The following is a 20424-nucleotide window of genomic DNA, read 5'->3' on the forward strand; positions in this document are numbered from 1 at the left end:
CCCTACAATTTTGGGCCCTGACAGAAACATGGATTACACCAGAGAACACTGCTACTCCAGCTGCTCTCTCGTCCTCTGAATATGTGTTCTCTCATAGTCCAAGAGCATCTGGTCGTCGCGGTAGTGGCACAGAGCTACTCATTTCTCCTAAGTGGACATGTTCTCTTTTCCCCCTATCTCACCTGTCTATCTCCTCACTTGAATTCAATGCTGTCACTGTCACTTGTCCAATCAAGTTTAACATTGTTGTCATATATCACCCACCAGGTGCTGTTGGAGAGTTCCTCAATGAGCTTGACACCTTGATAAGCTAATTTCCCGACCATGGCTCACCACTCATCGTACTGGGCAACTTTAAACCCGCAACACCCGACTTCAATTAATTCCCCCCCCCCTCTTTCCTTCCACTCCTTTCCTCTTTTGATCTTAGCCTTTCTCAGTCATCTCCCATTCACAAGACAGACAGACTAATCGCACTGCACCCCCCCCCCTGCAGGTTTCTGGTCACTACTTTGTTTCCTATTCTCTCTCTCCCTCTCTCCTCCAACACTACCCACTCAGCCCCATCCAGATGGTGATGCACTGCCTCAATCTTTGTTCTCTCTCTCCCACTACTCTCTCCTCTTCTATCCTATCTTCTCTTCCTTCTCTCCTGCTAAATCCTTCTTCCTCCTGTCTCCTGACTCTGCCTCTTCGATCCTACTCTCCTCCCTTTCCGCCTCCTTTGACTCCCACTGTCCGCTTTCCTCCCGGCCGGCTCAACCTTCCCCTCCCACTCTGTGTCTGAGTGACTAACTGCGTGCTAAAAGAACAGGGCTGCAGGCAGCTGAGCGGAAATGGAGGAAAACTACATTTTCGGATGACCTATCATCCACTCCACTTTACCTTCTCTTCCTCTGTATCCACGGCTAAAGACACATTCTGTCACTCTAAATGTCAAGCTTCTACCTACAACCCTGGGAAACTCATCTCCACTTTCTCCTCCCTCCTTAATCCTTTGATGACATCTGCTTGTTATTCCCTCAGCCTATTGAGTCCACTGGTCCCAATCAGAACTACCCTACACCTTGATCTCTTTCTTCCCTCTCTCTCCAGATAAAATCCTGTGACTAGTGATGACTGGCCGCCCAAAAACCTGCCCACTTGACCCCATCCTCCCTTCTCCAGACTATCTCTGGAGACCTTCTCACTTCCCTCATCAACTCATCCCTTTCCACTGGCTGTGTCCCCTTTGACTTAAAGATGGCCAGAGTTGCTCCCCTCCTCAAGAAACCAACAGTCGACTCATCAGATGTCAAAAGCTACAGACCGCTATCTCTTCTTTCTTATCTTTCCAAAACACTTGAGTGTGCTGTCTCTGACCAACTCTCTCGTTATCTCTCTCAGAACGATCTTCAAAACCCTAACCAGTCAGGCTTCAATGCGGCTCACTCAACTAAGACCACTCTCCTCTGTGTCACAGAGGCTCTCCGCTCTGCCATAGTTGACTCTCTCTCTTCTGTTCCCAACCTCCAGGTAGCCTTACTATTAAGAGCGTTGGGCCAGTAACCGAAAGGTCACTGGTTTGAATCCCAGAGCCGACAAGGCAGTTAACCCCCAACAACAACTGCTCCCTGTGCGCCGATGACGTGGACCTTCGATTCAGGCAACCTCTCTGATACATTTCGGGTTGAATACAGTCAGTTGCGTAACTGGCTTTCCCTTACCTTACCTATCCGCTGCCTTCGAGACCGTGAACCATCAGATACTCTTCTACCACCCTCTCAGGGTTGGACAACCTCTGCACATTCCTGGATTGCATCCTTCCTGGCAGGTCGCTCCTACAAGGTGGTGTGGAGAGGGTCTGTGTCTGCACCATGGGATCTCACTAATGGTGTCCCCCAGGGCTCGCTTCTAGGCCCTCTCCTCTTTTCTCTTTACAAATCACCCGTCTCTGCCACTCGGCTCGGACCTACTCATGGTCTCTCCTATCATTGCTATGTGGATGACACTCAACTACACTTTTCCTTCCCCTGACACCCAGATGGCGACACATCTCTGCGTGCCTGGCAGATATCTCAGCTTGGATGCTGGCCCACCACCTCAAGATCAACCTCGACAAAACGGAGCTGCGCTTCCTACCGGGGAAGGCCTGCCCGCTCCAAAACCTCTCCATCATGGTTGACCACTCCATGCTGTCCCTCTTCCAGAGTGCAAATGTGACCCGTTTCAGGAAACTAGGTGTATGTTGCAAGTCACGGCTTCAGAAGAGAGCCATTTGAACTTTTTAAAATGTGTTTTTATCATAATGCGTTTTTTTGACAGAAATACCTTCTGGAACGTGAACTTTCATGTGCCTTAAAAACAAAGTGTTAATTTACGAGCCTTGTTGGCGAAGCCACATATAAAGCAGCAACCTTCCCACTAGCCATGATTGGCTGAGATAATGAGTGGGCTGAACATGTCGAAAAAGGAGTTCGGATTGGTCTGCCATATAGAAGGCTTCTGTTTATTTGAACTGGTGAGTCTGTGTTGGTAATCCTGTCAAACACTGCTTTTTTTATGTATCGTGTAGTGGAGCTGTATAAGTGTCTCTCTCCACTTTCTGGAGGATCGAGTTTTGAAATCAGTGGAATTAGAGTATGATAGCTAAAGAGAGGGAGAAAACACCTGTCTCCGGATTACATCTTCAAACTAAGGGCAACCCTGGCATGACATCCGTGACAGGGAGACGCGTCCATCATGCATGATGATGTATACGGGTAAGATAGTCTAGTGTTAGCTAGCTACCATTTCAGATATTACACATTTCAAATTTTGACAGAAAGTGGTTTCATTTCAAGCTAAAGTGTACTGTACTAGCTAGCTAACATTAGCTGGTTGGCTCCCTAGCTAACGTTATTTGTATGACGTTATTATTCGAATCCCAGAAATGTTTGCTTTGCTAGTTAGAGCCTAATGTTAGCTAGCTAACAATGAACCTGGTTGGTTAGCTCCCTGCAGATTCATGCAGGGTAGTAATGACATGATTTGACAATATGTTCATTGTTGTTTAACTAGCTAATGTTAGCTGGCTGACTCGTTAGCTAACGTTACATGACATGTGTGATCTTACACGTTGTTTACCTAGCTAGGTTCATTGTTTACTTAGCTAGCTAGCTACACGTCTTAAGCTAAAGTGTACAACACCAGTTGAATATGGCCAGTGTGTCACGACTTCCGCCGAAGTCGGTCCCTCTCCTTGTTCGGGCGGCGTTCGGCGGTCGACGTCACCGGTCTTCTAGCCATCGCCGATCCACTTTTCATTTTCCATTTGTTTTGTCTTTGTTTTACACACCTGGTTTCAATCCCAATTTTTTGGGCAAAAAAGCGTAAGGAATTTGTTGCCCGCAGAGCTGGTTAGGATGTTTTCATGTTATCCGAGGTAAACAAACCATCGGCCAGAGCATCAAGTGTGTGCTCTGAACGCTCTGACAGCGAAACGAGATGGGTGGGGCTAAAGCTTAAGAGGGTGTGAACGATGCTGAATGGGTGTAGACAAAGAGCTCGTCACTAGATACCAAAACATTCAAAAGCCATTTTCTAAAAAGTGAGTTTACAAGTTTATCAACTTTCAAAGCAGAATTACTTTCCCATTGTTCCTCAAAATTAAGTGTATGATATACCATTTTGTAGCTCTGACTGTCTACTTTTATCCAATGTAAAAAGCACAATTTCAAATTTTGCTACATAAGACCGAATCCAGGTTGTGAGTCACAAATAACCTCGTTGTGTCGTTCTCTGCAAACATCAAAACAGGTTCATGCTCTACAACATTCATAGAGTATGACCTTTCCTCACACAGGAAGTGGCGTAGGTCCTAATCCAGGAACTTTGCATCTCCCGTCTAGACTACTGCAACTCTCTGTTGGCTGGGCTCCTCGCTTGTGCCATCAAATCTCTGCAACTTATCCAGAATGCCGCAGCCCGCCACGATTGTGATGTGTTGTTGTCTCACCTAGCTATCTTAAGGTAAATGCACTACTTGTAAGTAATTGTGGATAAGAGTGTCTGCTAAATGTCTAAAATGTATATCTCTCAGGTGGCTAAGCTGTTGTTGAAGTTTGAGGCGGATGTAAATGTGAGTGGGGAGGTGGGAGACAGACCGTTACACCTGGCAGCTGCCAAGGGCTTCCTCAGCGTCGTGAAACTGCTGCTGGCAGAGGGGAGCAAGACTGAAGGTGAGAGTTAGTGCCGTAGGTCTAGGAGCTACATGGTACATGCTTGAGTTTCACTGTGTCTGTAAACATGCTCTCAATACATTCCACGGTTCAGGTGATATACTGTTTATCTTGATGGGACGTGCGCTTGAGTGGGGAACATTAAGATGTAACTGCATAGTGGACCTGATGTTCATTATGGTCTACCGGTACTTACCATCATGTTTATCTACAAGTCACACAACGACTCAGTGGATTTATTCATGGGTTCAGCAAAGTGTTCAAAGTTGTGAATGGTTTTAGTAAGGAAATTACTAGCTTATTTAAAGTTGCCCAACCAGAGAACAACTCAGTCCTTCTTCCTCCACAGTGAATGCTCAGGACAATGAGGACCACGTCCCGCTCCACTTCTGTGCCCGTTTCGGCCACCATGAAGTGGTCCACTTCCTGTTGCAGGGCAACTTTGAGCTACAGCCTCACTCCGTCAACATCTATGGAGACACCCCTCTCCACCTGTGAGTTAACTAATGATACAGTACATCATAATGATAAGAACATCTGGGGTGAAACCATTTAGAGTACAACACGGGGGAAATAGACAGAGAATGATGTCACTGGCTCATGTCAGTACCCTCTGAGGAGTTCAGCAGCAGATTGAACTCTACAGGGGCTGTATGTATCAAGTGTCTCAGAGTTGGAGTGCTGATCTAGAATCTGCCCCCGCCATCTATGTAACCGTTATTCATTGTGATCTTAACTGAAAGTCAAAACTGATCCTAAATCAGTGCTCCTACTCTGAGACACTTGATCACTAAGGGATTTACATGATCCACCCACACCAAAACAGTCATGATGAAGGCACGACAATGCCTCTTCACCCCCAGGAGGCAGAAAAATGTTGGCATGGGCCCGCAGATAAGACTTCTAAATAGATAAGAGTCCACAAAATAGCTACCCTGACTATCAGCATTGACCCTCTTTTGCAGTAACTCTTTTGACTCATCACATACACTGCTGCTACTGTTAATGATCTATCTTGTTGCATAGCCACTTTACCCCAGCCCATATCTACCTCATACCCCTGAACATCGACTTGGTACTGGTTCCCGTGTATATAGCAAAGTTATCTTTACTCATTGTGTATTTATTCCTCGTGTTATTATTTTTTCTATATTTTTCTCTCTGCATTGTTGGGAAGGGCCCGTAAGTAAGCATTTCACTGTTAGTCTACACCTGTTATTTACAAAGCATGTGATAAATAAAGTGTGATTTGATACATATGGCCCCTGGTCTTTTTCACTGAGACTGATAAAAGCTACTATGATCTCCTTATGTGTCTAGATGTATCTGCAACTCATTGCGCCTGTGTTCCACAGGGCCTGCTACAATGGCAAGTTTGAGGTGGTGAAGGAGATAGTGCAGCTGTCAGGCACAGAGAGTCTGTCCAAGGAGAACATATTTAGCGAGACCGCCTTTCACAGGTAATAACCCTAGTGTACCCCAATGAGTTACCTTCTCCGTCTGTACTGGTCCAAGATAACAGCAGTGTCTACCTCTCTCCACAGTGCCTGCACCTATGGGAAGAGTCTGGAGATGGTCAAGTTCCTGCTCGGTCAGAACGCCATGAGCATCAACCATCAGGGCCGAGACGGACACACAGGTGGCTATGTCTCCTTGTTACCTAATCTAGGGCCAGGAGGTTTTCCCTGGCCAGGTCACGCGATCAGACCCTAATGTTAAAGTATGACTGAGGCCAGGAGTTTTTGTTGACCAGAACTGAAGAGGAAAAGCTCTTGGCCCTACAAATAACATCTAAACCACCCGAGAGCACTTAATAAGATCTAGTTCCAATTCAAATTTGTTTGAACACGACCTTGACAATTGGCAAGGACTTCTAAACCAGCCGAAAGCACTCAATAAGTTCAAGTTCCAACTTTGTTATCCCAGAGGGAAATAAGTTTTGCAACAATAGTCATACATAAAAAACGACTTTGACAATTGGCAAGGACTTCAACACAAATAAGGTCCATATGAATGGAAGAAGAGCGGTTGATCTGACTGCTTAGGCTAATAAACTTTGAACCCTGTCACTATCTCTGTAGGTCTGCACAGTGCATGTTTCCACGGCCACATACGTCTGGTCCAGTTCCTGTTGGACAGCGGGGCTGACATGAACCTGGTGGCCTGTGACCCCAGCCGGTCCAGTGGGGAGAAGGAGGAGCAGACCTGCCTCATGTGGGCCTATGAGAAAGGTATGTCAGTGATGGACACATGGGTCTGTCTAATGGGAGGCCAAAGACAAAGCTGTATTTCAGAAAGGCTAGATTTTGTAAATAGAGCTGAGATGATAACATTTTTACTAGATCTCTTTTTCACAGATGATTGACTTTGCTTGAATTGTGAGGAGGATGGTTTGTAACTTTCAGAGATTTGGCGTTGCTAGGAAACCTTGACAGTACTGTACACTGAGTAACTGTTTGTAATTGATTTTACTCTCCCACACTGTCACCCTACCCCTGTCTCAGTAAGAATAAATAGTGAGAGTATAAGTAATAGTAGTGACTGTGTACTACATAGTAGTAGTAGTGACTGTAGTACTGCCCAGTAGTATTAGTAGTCGTTGGCATACATGTAGTAGTGACTGTACTATTACCCAGTAGTAGTCAGTGGGGAACCATCAGGGCCCTCTACGCCCTCAGAGAGGGCCTAAGGATAGATACACATCTGTATATATTTTTATATATTATAATTTGTAATTTTGTTTTCATTGATTTAATATTTTTGTTGCCTTAATTGTAATGATCTTCCTATTGAATTTCTTCAGTTTGTGTTGGAAAAAGAAGGGTTATTAATATCCAAGAGAAAAAATATCCAATCTGAATTTTTCTTTGGTAGTTTCTTGGTAGAAATAATCTAGCTGGGCTCAACACTCATTGGCTAGGCCCTCAGGCTTTGAATAGAAGGCACCAGCCAACGTCATTGACATTGACTTCAATTAGAGCAGCATTTTGGAATGACAGTAGAATCAACCAATCACAAATTGTCTTGTAATAGGTGGGACAATTGTATGATGCCTAAGTATACATCACTAATTCAGAGCCAATAGCGAGCCTTATCTTGTTTTGTCACGCTTGAGCCTAGCTAGCTGGCTAGCTTTTTGCAGTGAGTGTATGTAACGATGGCGATGGCAACTGCAGAGCGAGTAATCGAGGACAATGCCTGATTTGGTGCAACGAGGAAATAGTTTTGAAAGGCATTTTCCAGTTAATAATTATGAGCGCTATCCGTGGATAACCGGCTGTGAGCTGACAAAAAAGCTTTACTGTTGGAATTGCCTGCTCTTCAGCACTGATAATACTATAGCTCAACCTGGACGACTGGTTTCAAAGATTTAGCCTGTTAGACAAAGTCAGCACTTCGACTCCAAAACTCAACTTCACACCTGTGAGCTACAGTGAGTTTTAAAACATTTGGGGAAACAAGTGTAGACCTTCTTCTCAACAAGCCGTGGCGCAATGAGACACTTGCTCACAATGATAAAGTCAGGCACAACAGGGAGATTCTAAAGCGCCTTATTCATACGGTTGTGTTTTTAGGAAAGCAAGAATTGGCGTTCAGAGGACATGATGAGGGTAAGGAATCAGCTAATAAGGGAAACTTTTTGGAAATACTGGATTTCTTGGCTGAGTATGGCAGCATGTTAAACTGCCATTTGGCTAAGGCTACCGTGTTCACAGGCACTTCCAGCAAAATCCAAAATGACCTGATACATGCAGTCGCGAATGTAATGACAGATGTCATGAAGGAGGAATTGAAAAAGCACTCCTTTGTAACCATCATGGTTGACGAGATGACAGACATCAGCATTGAAGCCCAAATGTCTTATGTGTTGCGTTACTCTACCGATGGTGGTGAGAAGGAAAGGTTTTTCAAATTTGAGGATGTAACTGAGGATAAAAGGGCAGAAGCGGATGCTGCCCGAATTATCAGCTTTTTAGAGGAGTGTGAATGCACGGCCAAAGTTGTGGCACAGTGTTACGATGGGGCCGCAGTGATGGCCTCTTCTATAAACGGAGTACAAGCCAAGGTGAAAGAAACTATCCCGCAAGCGCTGGTGATGTCACAAGGTGCTGGTTAACTAAAAGAATGCAAGATTTTTTTCTTCTCATCTTCGTGGCCTAGCAGCGTTTTTCTCAAGATCTGTCAAACGAACAAAACTACTGGATGAAATATGCCAGCGAAGACTACCCAGAGTGGCGCCAACACGATGGAACTTCTCCTCACGCTTAGTTTGCACTGTGTAGGGAGAAAAAGTGGAACTCATTAAACTATTTGAATACATAGTGGACCATCACAATGACTCATAGTGGACCATCACGATGAATCCAAGATGGCGTAGCAGTGTAGGCGTGTTTCGTTTCGTCCTCTCGTGTACTTTTGTATTTTTCGTATTTTTTGTATATATATATTTTTTTAATTCTATCTCCTTTCGATTTTTAATTCGATTATACCTTCCGGTAACCTACCTCACCCAATGTGATACGGAATCGCTATTATTTTTTAACTTTGGAACACATTCAAGAACCCCCAGTAGCTAACCAGCTAATCAGCTACAAGCTATTTAGTCATTTTTAGCCACTGCTAGCAGCTTTTACCTTCTGCACAGACACCAGCCCTGTTATTAGCCTGGATATTACTCACCAATTTACCAGCATCGGACTGTCTCTCCACAACAACGCCGGATTCCTGCCGTAATCCCTGAACCACTACTTCTGATCCTCACAGCTAGCTTGCAGCTAGCGCCACTGCCACGAAGCTAGCACCAGTTAGCAAACAAAATTCTACAATACCTCTTTCGCCATCTGGCTTGGATTCTCTACGCAGACGACACCATTCTGTATACTTCTGGCCCTTCCTTGGACACTGTGCTATCTAACCTCCAAACGAGCTTCAATGCCATACAACACTCCTTCCGTGGCCTCCAACTGCTCTTAAACGCTAGTAAAACCAAATGCATGCTTTTCAACCGTTCGCTGCCTGCACCCACACGCCCGACTAGCATCACCACCCTGGACGGTTCCGACCTAGAATATGTGGACATCTATAAGTACCTAGGTGTCTGGCTAGACTGCAAACTCTCCTTCCAGACTCATATCAAACATCTCCAATCCAAAATCAAATCTAGAGTCGGCTTTCTATTTCGCAACAAAGCCTCCTTCACTCACGCCGCCAAACTTACCCTAGTAAAACTGACTATCCTACCGATCCTCGACTTCGGCGATGTCATCTACAAAATAGCTTCCAACACTCTACTCAGCAAACTGGATGCAGTTTATCACAGTGCCATCCGTTTTGTTACTAAAGCACCTTATACGACCCACCACTGCGACCTGTATGCCCTAGTCGGCTGGCCCTCGCTACATGTTCGTCGTCAGACCCACTGGCTCCAGGTCATCTACAAGGCTATGCTAGGTAAAGTGCCGCCTTATCTCAGTTCACTGGTCACGATGGCTACACCCACCCGTAGCACGCGCTCCAGCAGGTGTATCTCACTGATCATCCCTAAAGCCAAAACCTCATTTGGCCGCCTTTCCTTCCAGTTCTCTGCTGCCTGCGACTGGAACGAATTGCAAAAATCTCTGAAGTTGGAGACTTTTATCTCCCTCAACAACTTTAAACATCTGCTATCTGAGCAGCTAACCGATCGCTGCAGCTGTACATAGTCCATCGGTATATAGCCCACCCAATTTACCTACCTCACCCCCATACTGCTTTTATTTATTTACTTTTCTGCTCTTTTGCACACCAGTATCTCTACTTGCACATGATCATCTGATGATTTATCACTCCAGTGTTAATCTGCTAAATTGTAATTATTCGATTTATTGCCTACCTCCTCATGCCTTTTGCACACATTGTATATAGATTCTCTTTTTTTCTACCATGTTATTGACTTGTTTATTGTTTACTCCATGTGTAACTCTGTGTTGTTGTCTGTTCACACTGCTATGCTTTATCTTGGCCAGGTCGCAGTTGCAAATGAGAACTTGTTCTCAACTAGCCTACCTGGTTAAATAAAGGTGAAATAAAATAAAAAATAAAAAAAAATAAAAAACTCTGATGAAGACACTGTTCACAGCGCAGATTGATACATGATGCACCTGACAAGCTTCGAGTTCAGCTTCCTGCTATCCACGTTCTATTCCATATTTGCATACTCCGACGGGCTGTTTGGAATATTGCAGAACAGGGAGTTTGACATGCAGTTCTGCTTGTCCAGGGTGGATGACTTCTGCAACACCACAGAGAGGGAAAAAGTAAAATTTGATTCCATCTACGAGGACACTGTGAGTGAGACCGGAGTACCAAGGGGGCGCAGGACACATATGCAAGGAGACATTCGCGGGCAGTACCAACAGCTACACAGTGCGATCATCGACAACATTGTCACTCAGCTAAGAAACAGGTTCAATGACCATGAAAAGCTCATGTTCCTTGCCCTCCTTGACCCACAAAAGTTCCCAATATATAGGGAAACGCCAAACTTTCCAAACGCTGCGTTCTCAAGTCTCGAGGAAAGCTATGGCCCTAATTTTGATTTGCCGCGGCTTTAAACAGAACTCACAGTTATGTACTCAATGTCTGACTTCGAGGGTAAGAGCCCGGCTGATCTGCTCCACTTTCTACAGCAGAAGAGACTAATTGATAGTATGCACCAATTGTATCTTCTTACCTGTCTAGTTTGGACCATTCCAGTGTCCACTGCATCAGTAGAAAGAACATTTTCTGCACTAAAAAGGATCAAGACATATTCCAGGAACACCACTGGACCGGCCCCGACTGTCAGCCCTGGCTTTGATCTCAATCGAAAAATAACTTCTTTCGGATTTAAAATCAAGCTATATGAACCTGCCATTGCCCATTTCATAAAGAAGGACAAGAGAATGGATTTTGTTTTTAAATGTTTAACCTTTATTTAAATAGGCAAGTCAGTTAAGAACAAATTCTTATTTTCAATGATGACCTAGGAACAGTGGATTAACTGCCTTGTTCAGGGGCAGAACGACAGATTTTTACCTTGTCGGCTCGGGGGATTCAATCTTGCAACCTTTCTGTTACTAGTCCAACCCTCTAACCACTATGCTACCTGCCTAGTGGTATAATGGTGACTATTTCAACTTTAGATCACTGGTTGTGTGGTAAAAACATAGGTAATGACGTTGCAATTGGAAATACTGGGTACATGACATTTCGTGTTGTGATGTATTTTTTTATTGTTGCATGCTGGAGATAGAACATCGAAATCAGCGCAACTTTTTTCTCTCTGACAGGATATCCTGTCCGTGGTCTTGAAACAATGTGAGTAGCTGTGTGGTTGAATTTATTCCGCCACTATTTGAGTGACTGTTTGTTTTGGCAAATGTTTCTTTGAAACGATGCAACCGTATTTTCTTCTAACGTGGTTCCTGCTTTCAATATTTGCAACCGTTGTGTACGTGTGCTGCTTCTGTGAGCCACAGCTGAGGCGTGGTGTAGGACCGTTTGACCCTGTCATCAAAGAATTGCTTCTCCTACATAGGTTTGCAAAAGAAAGGTCTCAAGTCATGCTCTGGAAACACAGGCATCCGAGTTCTCTATCTATATGTATGACGTCAGATGTTTTTCCGCAACTGAGGGCCTAGCTCAAAATAGTTACGGTTCACCACTAGTGGTGGTGGTGGTGGTGGTGGTAGTAGTGGTAGTAGTAGTAGTAGTAGTAGTCGTCGTCAGATCAACATTATTCTCCCACCAGGGGGAAATTCATTTGGTCACATGCTTAAAAACACAGTACATGAAAACACAGAAACTACACAATATAATTAATTAACAGTACTATCGCTACACATTTAAAGTGAAAGTGCAATAAGCTGTAATCTCGAGGGACCAACAGACTATTTTACAGCCTAATGGATGTTGGAATAAAAGAGTCCCCATATCGATCTGTTTTGATTTTCTTTTGAAGAAGTCTCTTTCCTCTTGTCTGGCTGCTGCTGTGTCTGAATTTTGAGTGAAGGGGATGAGTACTGTCCTGTAAAATATTTTCAAGTTTTAGGAGAATGAGTTTTGTGTACAGGCTGATTCTTGATCTATACCAATTATCCTTCCCGCCATCTTAATCAAGCACTGAATCCTGACGTAGTCTTGCTCTCGCATGTTTCCAAACACACATATCAGACCAAAGGACAGCGCACTCTGACTCTGCAGGACAGATTTATAGAACATTTGTAAGATATGGCAGTCAACATTAAAATTGTTCAGTTTGCTGCATGTCAGAGGCTTGACAATCATTTCTGTACAGTGTGTACAGTATCGGTGAAAGTATGCAACCTTGAGGTGCTCCTGTATTCACTGTTCTAGATGTAGAGATGACGGAGGTAAACTTCACTTGTTGAGTACTGTTCACAAGGAAACTATTAATCCATTGATCAGTAGAGAGTTGACATCCAAATTCAACAGTTTATCCAGCAGTAGGTGGTGTTGGATGGTGTTGAACGCGCTACTGAAGTCAATGAATACAATTTTCACGAGGCTATTTGCCTTATCTAAATGTTTGAAGATATTGTTCAGCATGACCAGTAACTCATCATCAGCACCTCTGGAGGCACGGTAGGCAAATTGGTTTGGGTCTAATTGGGATGAGAAACCAGAAAGAATTTGTTTTTGAATAATTTTCCAGGATCCAGTTGCAGAGGGAGGTGTTTAGTCCCATGATCCTTAGCTTAGTGATGAGCTTTGAGGGTACTATGGTGTTGAACGCTGAGCTGTAGTCAATGAATAACATTCTCACATAAGTGTTCCTTTTGTCCAGGTGGGAAAGGGCAGTGTGGAGTGCAATAGAGATTGCATCATCTGTGGATCTGTTTGGGCAATATGCAAATTGGAGTGGGTCTAGGGTTTCTGGGATAATGATGTTGATGTGAGCCATTACCAACCTTTCAAAGCACTTCATACAGGCGGCGACAAACGCGGAGATGCCCGGGACCATGGTAGTCCACAAAAAGTGTTGCCGCATAAAGGTCAGGGTCCGACGGGAGCCCAGCTGGCAGGCAAACCTGGAGGAATGGGCCCACTCCAGGACTGATGAGGGGACAGCGTCAGGCACAAACATCCGATTATCTGGCCCCCACCCACGGGGTTCGGCTGGGAACGCTGCACCTCACAGACGTGCTTCCCTATTCCCCAGCTGAATGGTGTCGCCAGACATGAGGTGGGAAGGATGGTCTCGGGGTCCGAGGGTGTAGCCATGGGGCTATAGCGGCGTGACAGCCTGACAGCGCATCTGGCTTGATGTTCTTGGATCCTGGTCGGTAGGAGAAGAAGAAGTTAAACTGGGTGAAAAGCAGGGCCCACCTAGCTTGCCAGGAATTGAGACGCTTGGCGGTGCAGAGATATTCCAGGTTCTTGTGGTCCGTCCACACAATGAACGGATGTTCCGCCCCCTCCAACCAGTGTCTCCACTCCTCCAGCACCATCTTCATCGTGAGAAGCTCACGATTCCCCACATCGTAGTTCCTCTCCATGGCGTTGAGGCGATGGGAGAAGAAGGAGCAGGGATGTAACTTGAGGTCCAGGGCAGAACGCTGGGACAGGACAGCCCCCACTCCAACATCCGAAGCATCAGCCTCCATCACGAACTGACGGGACGGGTCAGGATGAACCAATATGGGAGCAGTGGTGAAGCGGTGCTTGAGGTCCCGGAACGCCCGGTCAGCAGTTGAGGACTATGTGAACGGAACCTAGTGAGAGCAGACAGGGGGGAAGCCAGGGTGCTGTAATCCTGGATAAAGCGACGATAGAAGTTGGAAAATCTCAGGAAACGTTGCAGCTGCACTCTAGACTTAGGCTGGGGCCATTCCACCACCGCTCTCACCTTCCCGGGATCCATCTGTACATGCCCTGCAGTGATGATGTAAGCAAGGAAGGGGAAGGTGTAGCGATGGAATTTGCATTTCTATGCTTCACAAAAAGCTGTTTCTCCAGGAGGCGCTGGAGTGCCTGCCGGACGTGGAGCACGTGTTATTGGGCTGAGTGGGAGAACAAGGATGTCATCGAGGTAGACGAAAATGAACTGGTTCAACATGTCGCTGGCACCAGCAGTTCAGACTATGAGGGGATTGTGTCGCTGGAGCCAAGAGAATCTCAATACCACGGGAACCTGAGAAGACTTAATCAGCATAAATTGGATTGCCTCGCTGTGGTTCCATGACACTCAGAGGTTGATGGGAGTGGTATTGTGAGTGACCCGGCCTTTAGAGTGCCCGTCCAGCACTCTAATGTCCATGGGAATGGAGAGGGGCTGAGTGGGGATGCCCAGCTTGGACGGGGTAGCGTCCAAAAAACTCATCTGCCCCAGAGTCGATGAGTATCTGGAGGGATTTCGACTGGTTCCCCCACAGCAGGATGGCATGGAAAGGGGTGCGAGTAAGGCGAGAGGAAAAGTTCACCGTATGGCCCACCAGAGTACTCGCCCCTTCTTGATGAGCCTGAGTTTTTAATGGGCAGGTAGCTCCGAAATGTCCCGTAGCTCCACATTCTAGACAACTCTGGGTGTGGAGTCGACGTAAGCACTCAGCCGGAGTCAATCTAGCCCTGCCCAGGTGCATGGACTCCGAAGGAGGTGAATTGGCAGCCCTCAGTGATTCGCGAGAGAACTCGGGGGATGTCGGGTTCACTCGGACATGTAGACTTCGGCGGTCTCCGGGATTCCTTGGAGACGAGGTGGGAATCGAGGGCGAACTAAGGTGACAGGGCACAGATTCCCTCTCCCTCCTACGCTCTCGAAGCCGTCCATCGATCCTGATGGTCATGACTATGAGGGAGTCAAGGTCCATGAGCAGCTCCCGGGCTGCGAGCTCATCTTTGATCACCTCCAATAATCCGTGAAGGAACATGTTGAACAATGCTTCTGGGTTCCAGGCCCTCTTAGCCACCAAAATGCGAAAATCCACCGCGTAGTCTGCCACACAACGGGAGTCTTGACGTAGCTGGAGCAGCTTACGAGCAGCCTCTCTCCCGGGCAATGAAGAATCAAACACTTTCTGAACTTCCGCCACAAACTCCTCTAGACTGAGGCAAATGTCGGACTTTTGCTCCCACACCGCCATAGCCCAGGCGAGTGCCCTCCCCATACATTTAGCATTATGATGTATGCTATCCTTGAACGGTCAGAGGGGAATGAAGAAGGCTGCAACTCGAAAATGAGGGATCACCGGGAGAGAAAAGCCCAGCAGGTTCCAGAATCTCCAGCGTAGGCGGGGTTCTCGGGACAGTGGGGTAGGCTGGGAGATTACTGGTGTGACCCGCTGCCCAGTAGGGAATTTACGGAATTGCTCCAGCAATGTATCAAACGCCTTGTAATGGCGTTCTGCCAGGGTATGGAGTCCCTCCATAAAACATTGCAGTATCTCCTCATGTCTTCCAATGGTGGCTCCTTGCAGGGAGACAGCATTATGGAGCTGGTCTGAGTCTGCTGGGTTGGTCAAGACCAGTTCGTACTATCAGAACTCAGGATAAAACCCAGATGCAGACAGCTAGAGTCACAGATGTTTATTGACCTAAACAGGGCGTAGGCAAAAGACAGGTCAAAGGCAGGCAGAGGTCCGTAATCCAGGGCAGAGTCAATAAGGTACAGAAAGGCAGGCAGGCTTGGGGTCAGGGCAGGCAGAATGGTCAGAACCGGGGTAACTAGGGAACAGAACTTGAGAAAGCAGGGAGACTTGAAAACAGGCTGATAAGACCTGACAAGACAAGACAAACTGGCGATAGACAAACAGAGAACACATGTATAAATACACTGGGGATAATGAGGAAGATGGGCGACACCTGGAGGGGGGTGGAGACAAGCACAAAAACAGGTGAAACAGATCAGGGTGTGACACTTTTGGCTTGTTGTTTTTAGGTATTGGGACAATCAGCAACTTCTTCCATAAATCTGCAATTATCCCACCGTTCAGTGACAGCTGGAACGGTAATGCGAGCTGGCCTGAAGTCTCTTGCTGCTGACGCCATCTGGACCATATGGTTTTCGTGGGTTGACACGTTGAAAGTATTGCTTGATGTCATTCACAGAGATCTGTATATCAACAGCTGGTATGCTGTCTATACTGTCCAAGGCCACTTTCTGCTGCGATGTAAAATCACACATGTCAAACCTACAGTAGAAACTGTTCAAATAATTTGCAAAAGCAAGGTCATTTTCAACGGTCTCTTTGGTTTGTATCCTGTGATGGTTTGTAGCCCTTGCCAGGCTTTCCTACTGTCCTTTAAAATGTTTTCTAATTTGTCTTTGCATGCTGCCTTGCACTCCATGAATTTGCTTTTCAGTTGCCTCTGAATATTTTTCCTTTCCTTTTTACTGCCACCTGATTTAAACACTTGTTTTTTCTGGACGAGGAGCTCATTAAATTCCAGAGTTACCCACGGTTTATTATTGGGGAAGATGTTGACTTTCTTTTGGGGAATAACGAGATCCTCACAGAAACAGATGTACTCAGAGACAGTATCCGCTGCCTCTTCCAGGTCATCGGAGCTGTCCGTCAGGGCCGCCCAGTCAGTGGACTCAAAACAGTCCTGGAGGGCTTTCAGTCGCTTCAGGAGTCCAGCATTTAATCTCCACCTTTTTAGCCTTCTCTCGCTGCAGACGCGCTTTGTAGACTGGGATGAGCTAAACCATGTTATGATCCGAACCCCCAAGTTTGTGTAGTGCCTTAGAAAAATACGCACCTGGGATGTTACCATAACAGAGGTCCAGACAGACTTCACCTGGGATGTTACCATAACAGAGGTCCAGACAGGCTAAATTTTGGGTAGGACATGTAACATATTTCTGATATGATGGTAAGTGTTCAGATAGATTGCACATTTTAAAGTCTCCCATGGTTAGCTTTACTGCTTCAGGTAAAGCTTCAGGACTACCTGGCCCGATGACTCCTTGCTGTCCCCAGTTCACCTGGTCGTGCTGCTGCTCCAGTTTCAACTGTTCTGCCTGCGGCTATGGAACCCTGGCCTGTTCACCGGACGTGCTACCTTGTCCCAGACCTGCTGTTTTCGACTCTCTCTCTCTACCGCACCTGCTGTCTCTAACTCTGAATGATCGGCTATGAAAAGCCAACTGAAATTTACTCCTGAGGTGCTGACCTGTTGCACCCTCTACAACCACTGTGATTATTATTATTTGACCCTGCTGGTCATCTATGAACGTTTGAGCATCTTGGACATGTACTGTTATAATATCCACCCGGCACAGCCAGAAGAGAACTGGCCACCCCTCAGAGCCTGGTTCCTCTCTAGGTTTCTTCCTAGGTTCCTGCCTTTCTAGGGAGTTTTTCCTAGCCACCGTGCTTCTACATCTGCATTGCTTTCTGTTTGGGGTTTTAGGCTGGGTTTCTGTATAGCACTTTGTGACATTGACTGATGTAAAAAGGGCTTCATAAATACATTTGATTGATTGACTCTGTCTCAGCTTGGGATACAAGGTCATAAGTCACGTTGGCACCTATTTGGGTGTCAGTGAAGGGGGGTTATGTAAACAATAAATAGTCAGACCTGATTTATTTTCCGTGGCAGGTAGTATGGTCATAGTTTAATGTCTTTAGTACAGACCTGGTGCTTAGTTGTAATATTGGCAGTATTGCAATATTTCTCGTTGATAAATGCACAAACTCCACCACCTTTTCTCTTACCAGAGTTGATGTTTCAGTCCATTCTAACAATTGTGTAGCCATCCAGCTCCACAATGGAGTCGGGATCCTGTTCCGTAAGCCAGGTCTCAGATAGACAGATCAGGCAGGATTGTTGGTACTCTGAGAGGTGTTGGGTACAAGCCCGTAGATCCTCAGTCTTATTCCTTATGCTTTGTACATGTCCATCCATAATAGATGGAAGAGGTGTTCTGAAGGGCTGTTTTTTAATCAGATTCTGAATTCCCCCTCTACCGCCACACTTCCTTGGTTTAGATGTCTTTTCTTGGGAAAATGTTGATTTATTAATTGTGGTATTCCATTGCAGTGTAGACTTGCAGCAAAGGGTCGGAGATTAAGCAGGACATCTCTAATGTATGATATCCGCGGTTGCGGCTTGCTGTATACATCGAAGGTTAGATTGACAGCTTGTTTGGTGCGTTTCACAACAACAACAAAAAAGATTAAAACTAACAGCCAAAGTACTGCTATTTGCCTCATTATTAGTTATCCGATTGATTAACATTAGAAACTTGGTTGATTGAGGTGAATCTCAATTTTAAAACCCTTTAGACAAAAAAAATTGTAGTAGTAATCATACATGTAGTAGTAGTAATCATACATACAGTAGTAGTAGTAGTCATACATGTAGTAGTAATCATACATACAGTAGTAGTAGTAGTCATACATGTAGTAGTAGTAATCATACATACAGTAGTAGTAGTAGTCATACATGTAGTAGTAGTAATCATACATACAGTAGTAGTAGTAGTAGTCATACATGTAGTAGTAGTAGTAGACACTGCAGTAGTAGCACTACTAATGGTGACTTTGGTAGATGGGTATAATGCGGTAATAATGGGTTTGTTTATAGTGAATGCCACCGTATCAACCCTGTCTGTATATCCCTGTATCTGTGACCCTGTCCCGGTGTCCCTACCCCAGGTCATGATACCATCGTCACTCTGCTCAAACACTACAAGCGTCCCCTGGACGACTCCCCATGTAACGAGTACTCTCAGCCTGGCGGAGGTGAGTGGGAGAGGAGGGGATCACTGGTGCACTTTGACTTCAAGGCCCTAACATCTAGGGCCATCTCATAGGGTGAATCTCAATTGTATTGGCTTGATTCCTCATGTTCTCTCTACTTACCGCCTTCTCAAAACGCATTGGAGGAGAAGGTCAGAGTGGAGGAACCTCTGATATTCTTCTCTAATACGTTTTAAGGAGCCAAGGAGAGAGGATGTAAGGAATTAAGACAATTGAGAGAACAAATATTCTCTTTTTGATGCTATACTGTATGTCTTTGCTATGCCATATAATGTACATCTAATGCTATGTATCTTTAGGAGAGGCCAACAAAGGAGAGGATGTTGACTATAAACATTAGTAATGTTCAAAGATAACACCTCACCAAGATGTTAGAATACAACACAAGTAAATGTTATTTTCAAACAATGAATAAATAATAGGTCTACAAAGGAGAGAATGTTGACTATTAATTAACATGTGTAATGTTCAAAGTGCAAGATAACACCTCACCAAGATTGCTGACTACATACAACAATGTACATGTGATAATCTAAAAGAATAAAGATTGAGCAGAAACATGGGCCATTTTCTTCATCCTTTCAGATGGGTCCTACGTGTCTGTGCCGTCCCCCCTGGGCAAGATCAAAAGCATGACCAAAGGTACTGGAGTAAAGTGAAGCACATGACACGCTGCATCCTGCATCATCCAAGCAACACTTCACATCACTGTCAGCTGACAGTGACATGCTCACTGGTTACTGTTGCTATGGGACTTATTAGAGTTTGTCTCCTATATATGATTATATGGTCATCGACAATAGCAAACAACAGGCCAATGTTAAAAAATAAAAATAACAACAACAAAAAGAGAGAAAAAAGCTCACTGGTTACTGTTGCTATGTGACTCAGGTAGGGCTGACCCCATTTAGTCGACTGGTCGATTGTTTGGTGGATAGGCTGTTGCTCGACCAAGATTTCTTTAGTCGAGCATTAGCAAAAAATGTAATAAATCATATTGTGTACAAGACACCTGTCTGATTGGCGCCTGTCTGAGTGGACTGATCCATTGAGATGACACAGTCCATCACTCCAAGACATGTGCTACTGAAATTGTATATGGTTATATTACATAAGAACAATGACTCAACACTAAGAAAAATTATATTATTTTATAACAAATGCGCTTTCTCCCGCATTGGATAGTGGTCGCTGTCCGCGGTTCAGAAACACATCAGTGTGCTGTTGAATTGCCGCCTTTTTCTTGACTATGTTGCTATGTGCATAATAGCAACGTTAAACAGCACATTGGTGTTGAGAACAATGTGGTGGAGGCAGCAGCAGAATAAGGAGATGAGAAAACAGCCCTTGCCTTATTGTCTAAGAAAGGTATTCCCAAACTGGGGTCCGCGCAAACTGGTGTCCACGCAATGCCGTCGGGGTACGCCAAATAAAAATGTGATTCAATTTTTTTATCACATTTTCAAACCGTCCATTTA

At 45.2% G+C, this 20424-nt stretch overlaps 1 protein-coding gene across 1 annotated transcript in view; it reads left to right on the plus strand.

Moving 5' to 3' along the window:
* tnni3k (TNNI3 interacting kinase) overlaps positions 1 to 20424 on the plus strand; it is a 59679-nt gene that overhangs the window by 5756 nt on the left and 33499 nt on the right. Inside the window, exons 7-13 of the mRNA XM_039000483.1 lie at positions 4061 to 4199; positions 4549 to 4693; positions 5555 to 5659; positions 5744 to 5838; positions 6281 to 6430; positions 18842 to 18928; positions 19532 to 19588. Coding sequence (XP_038856411.1) covers positions 4061 to 4199; positions 4549 to 4693; positions 5555 to 5659; positions 5744 to 5838; positions 6281 to 6430; positions 18842 to 18928; positions 19532 to 19588 — 778 coding nt within the window. The remainder of the gene's footprint in view (positions 1 to 4060; positions 4200 to 4548; positions 4694 to 5554; positions 5660 to 5743; positions 5839 to 6280; positions 6431 to 18841; positions 18929 to 19531; positions 19589 to 20424) is intronic.

The sequence above is a fragment of the Salvelinus namaycush genome, chromosome 9 (genome assembly GCF_016432855.1).
Source record: "Salvelinus namaycush isolate Seneca chromosome 9, SaNama_1.0, whole genome shotgun sequence".
Taxonomy (NCBI): Eukaryota; Metazoa; Chordata; class Actinopteri; order Salmoniformes; family Salmonidae; genus Salvelinus; species Salvelinus namaycush.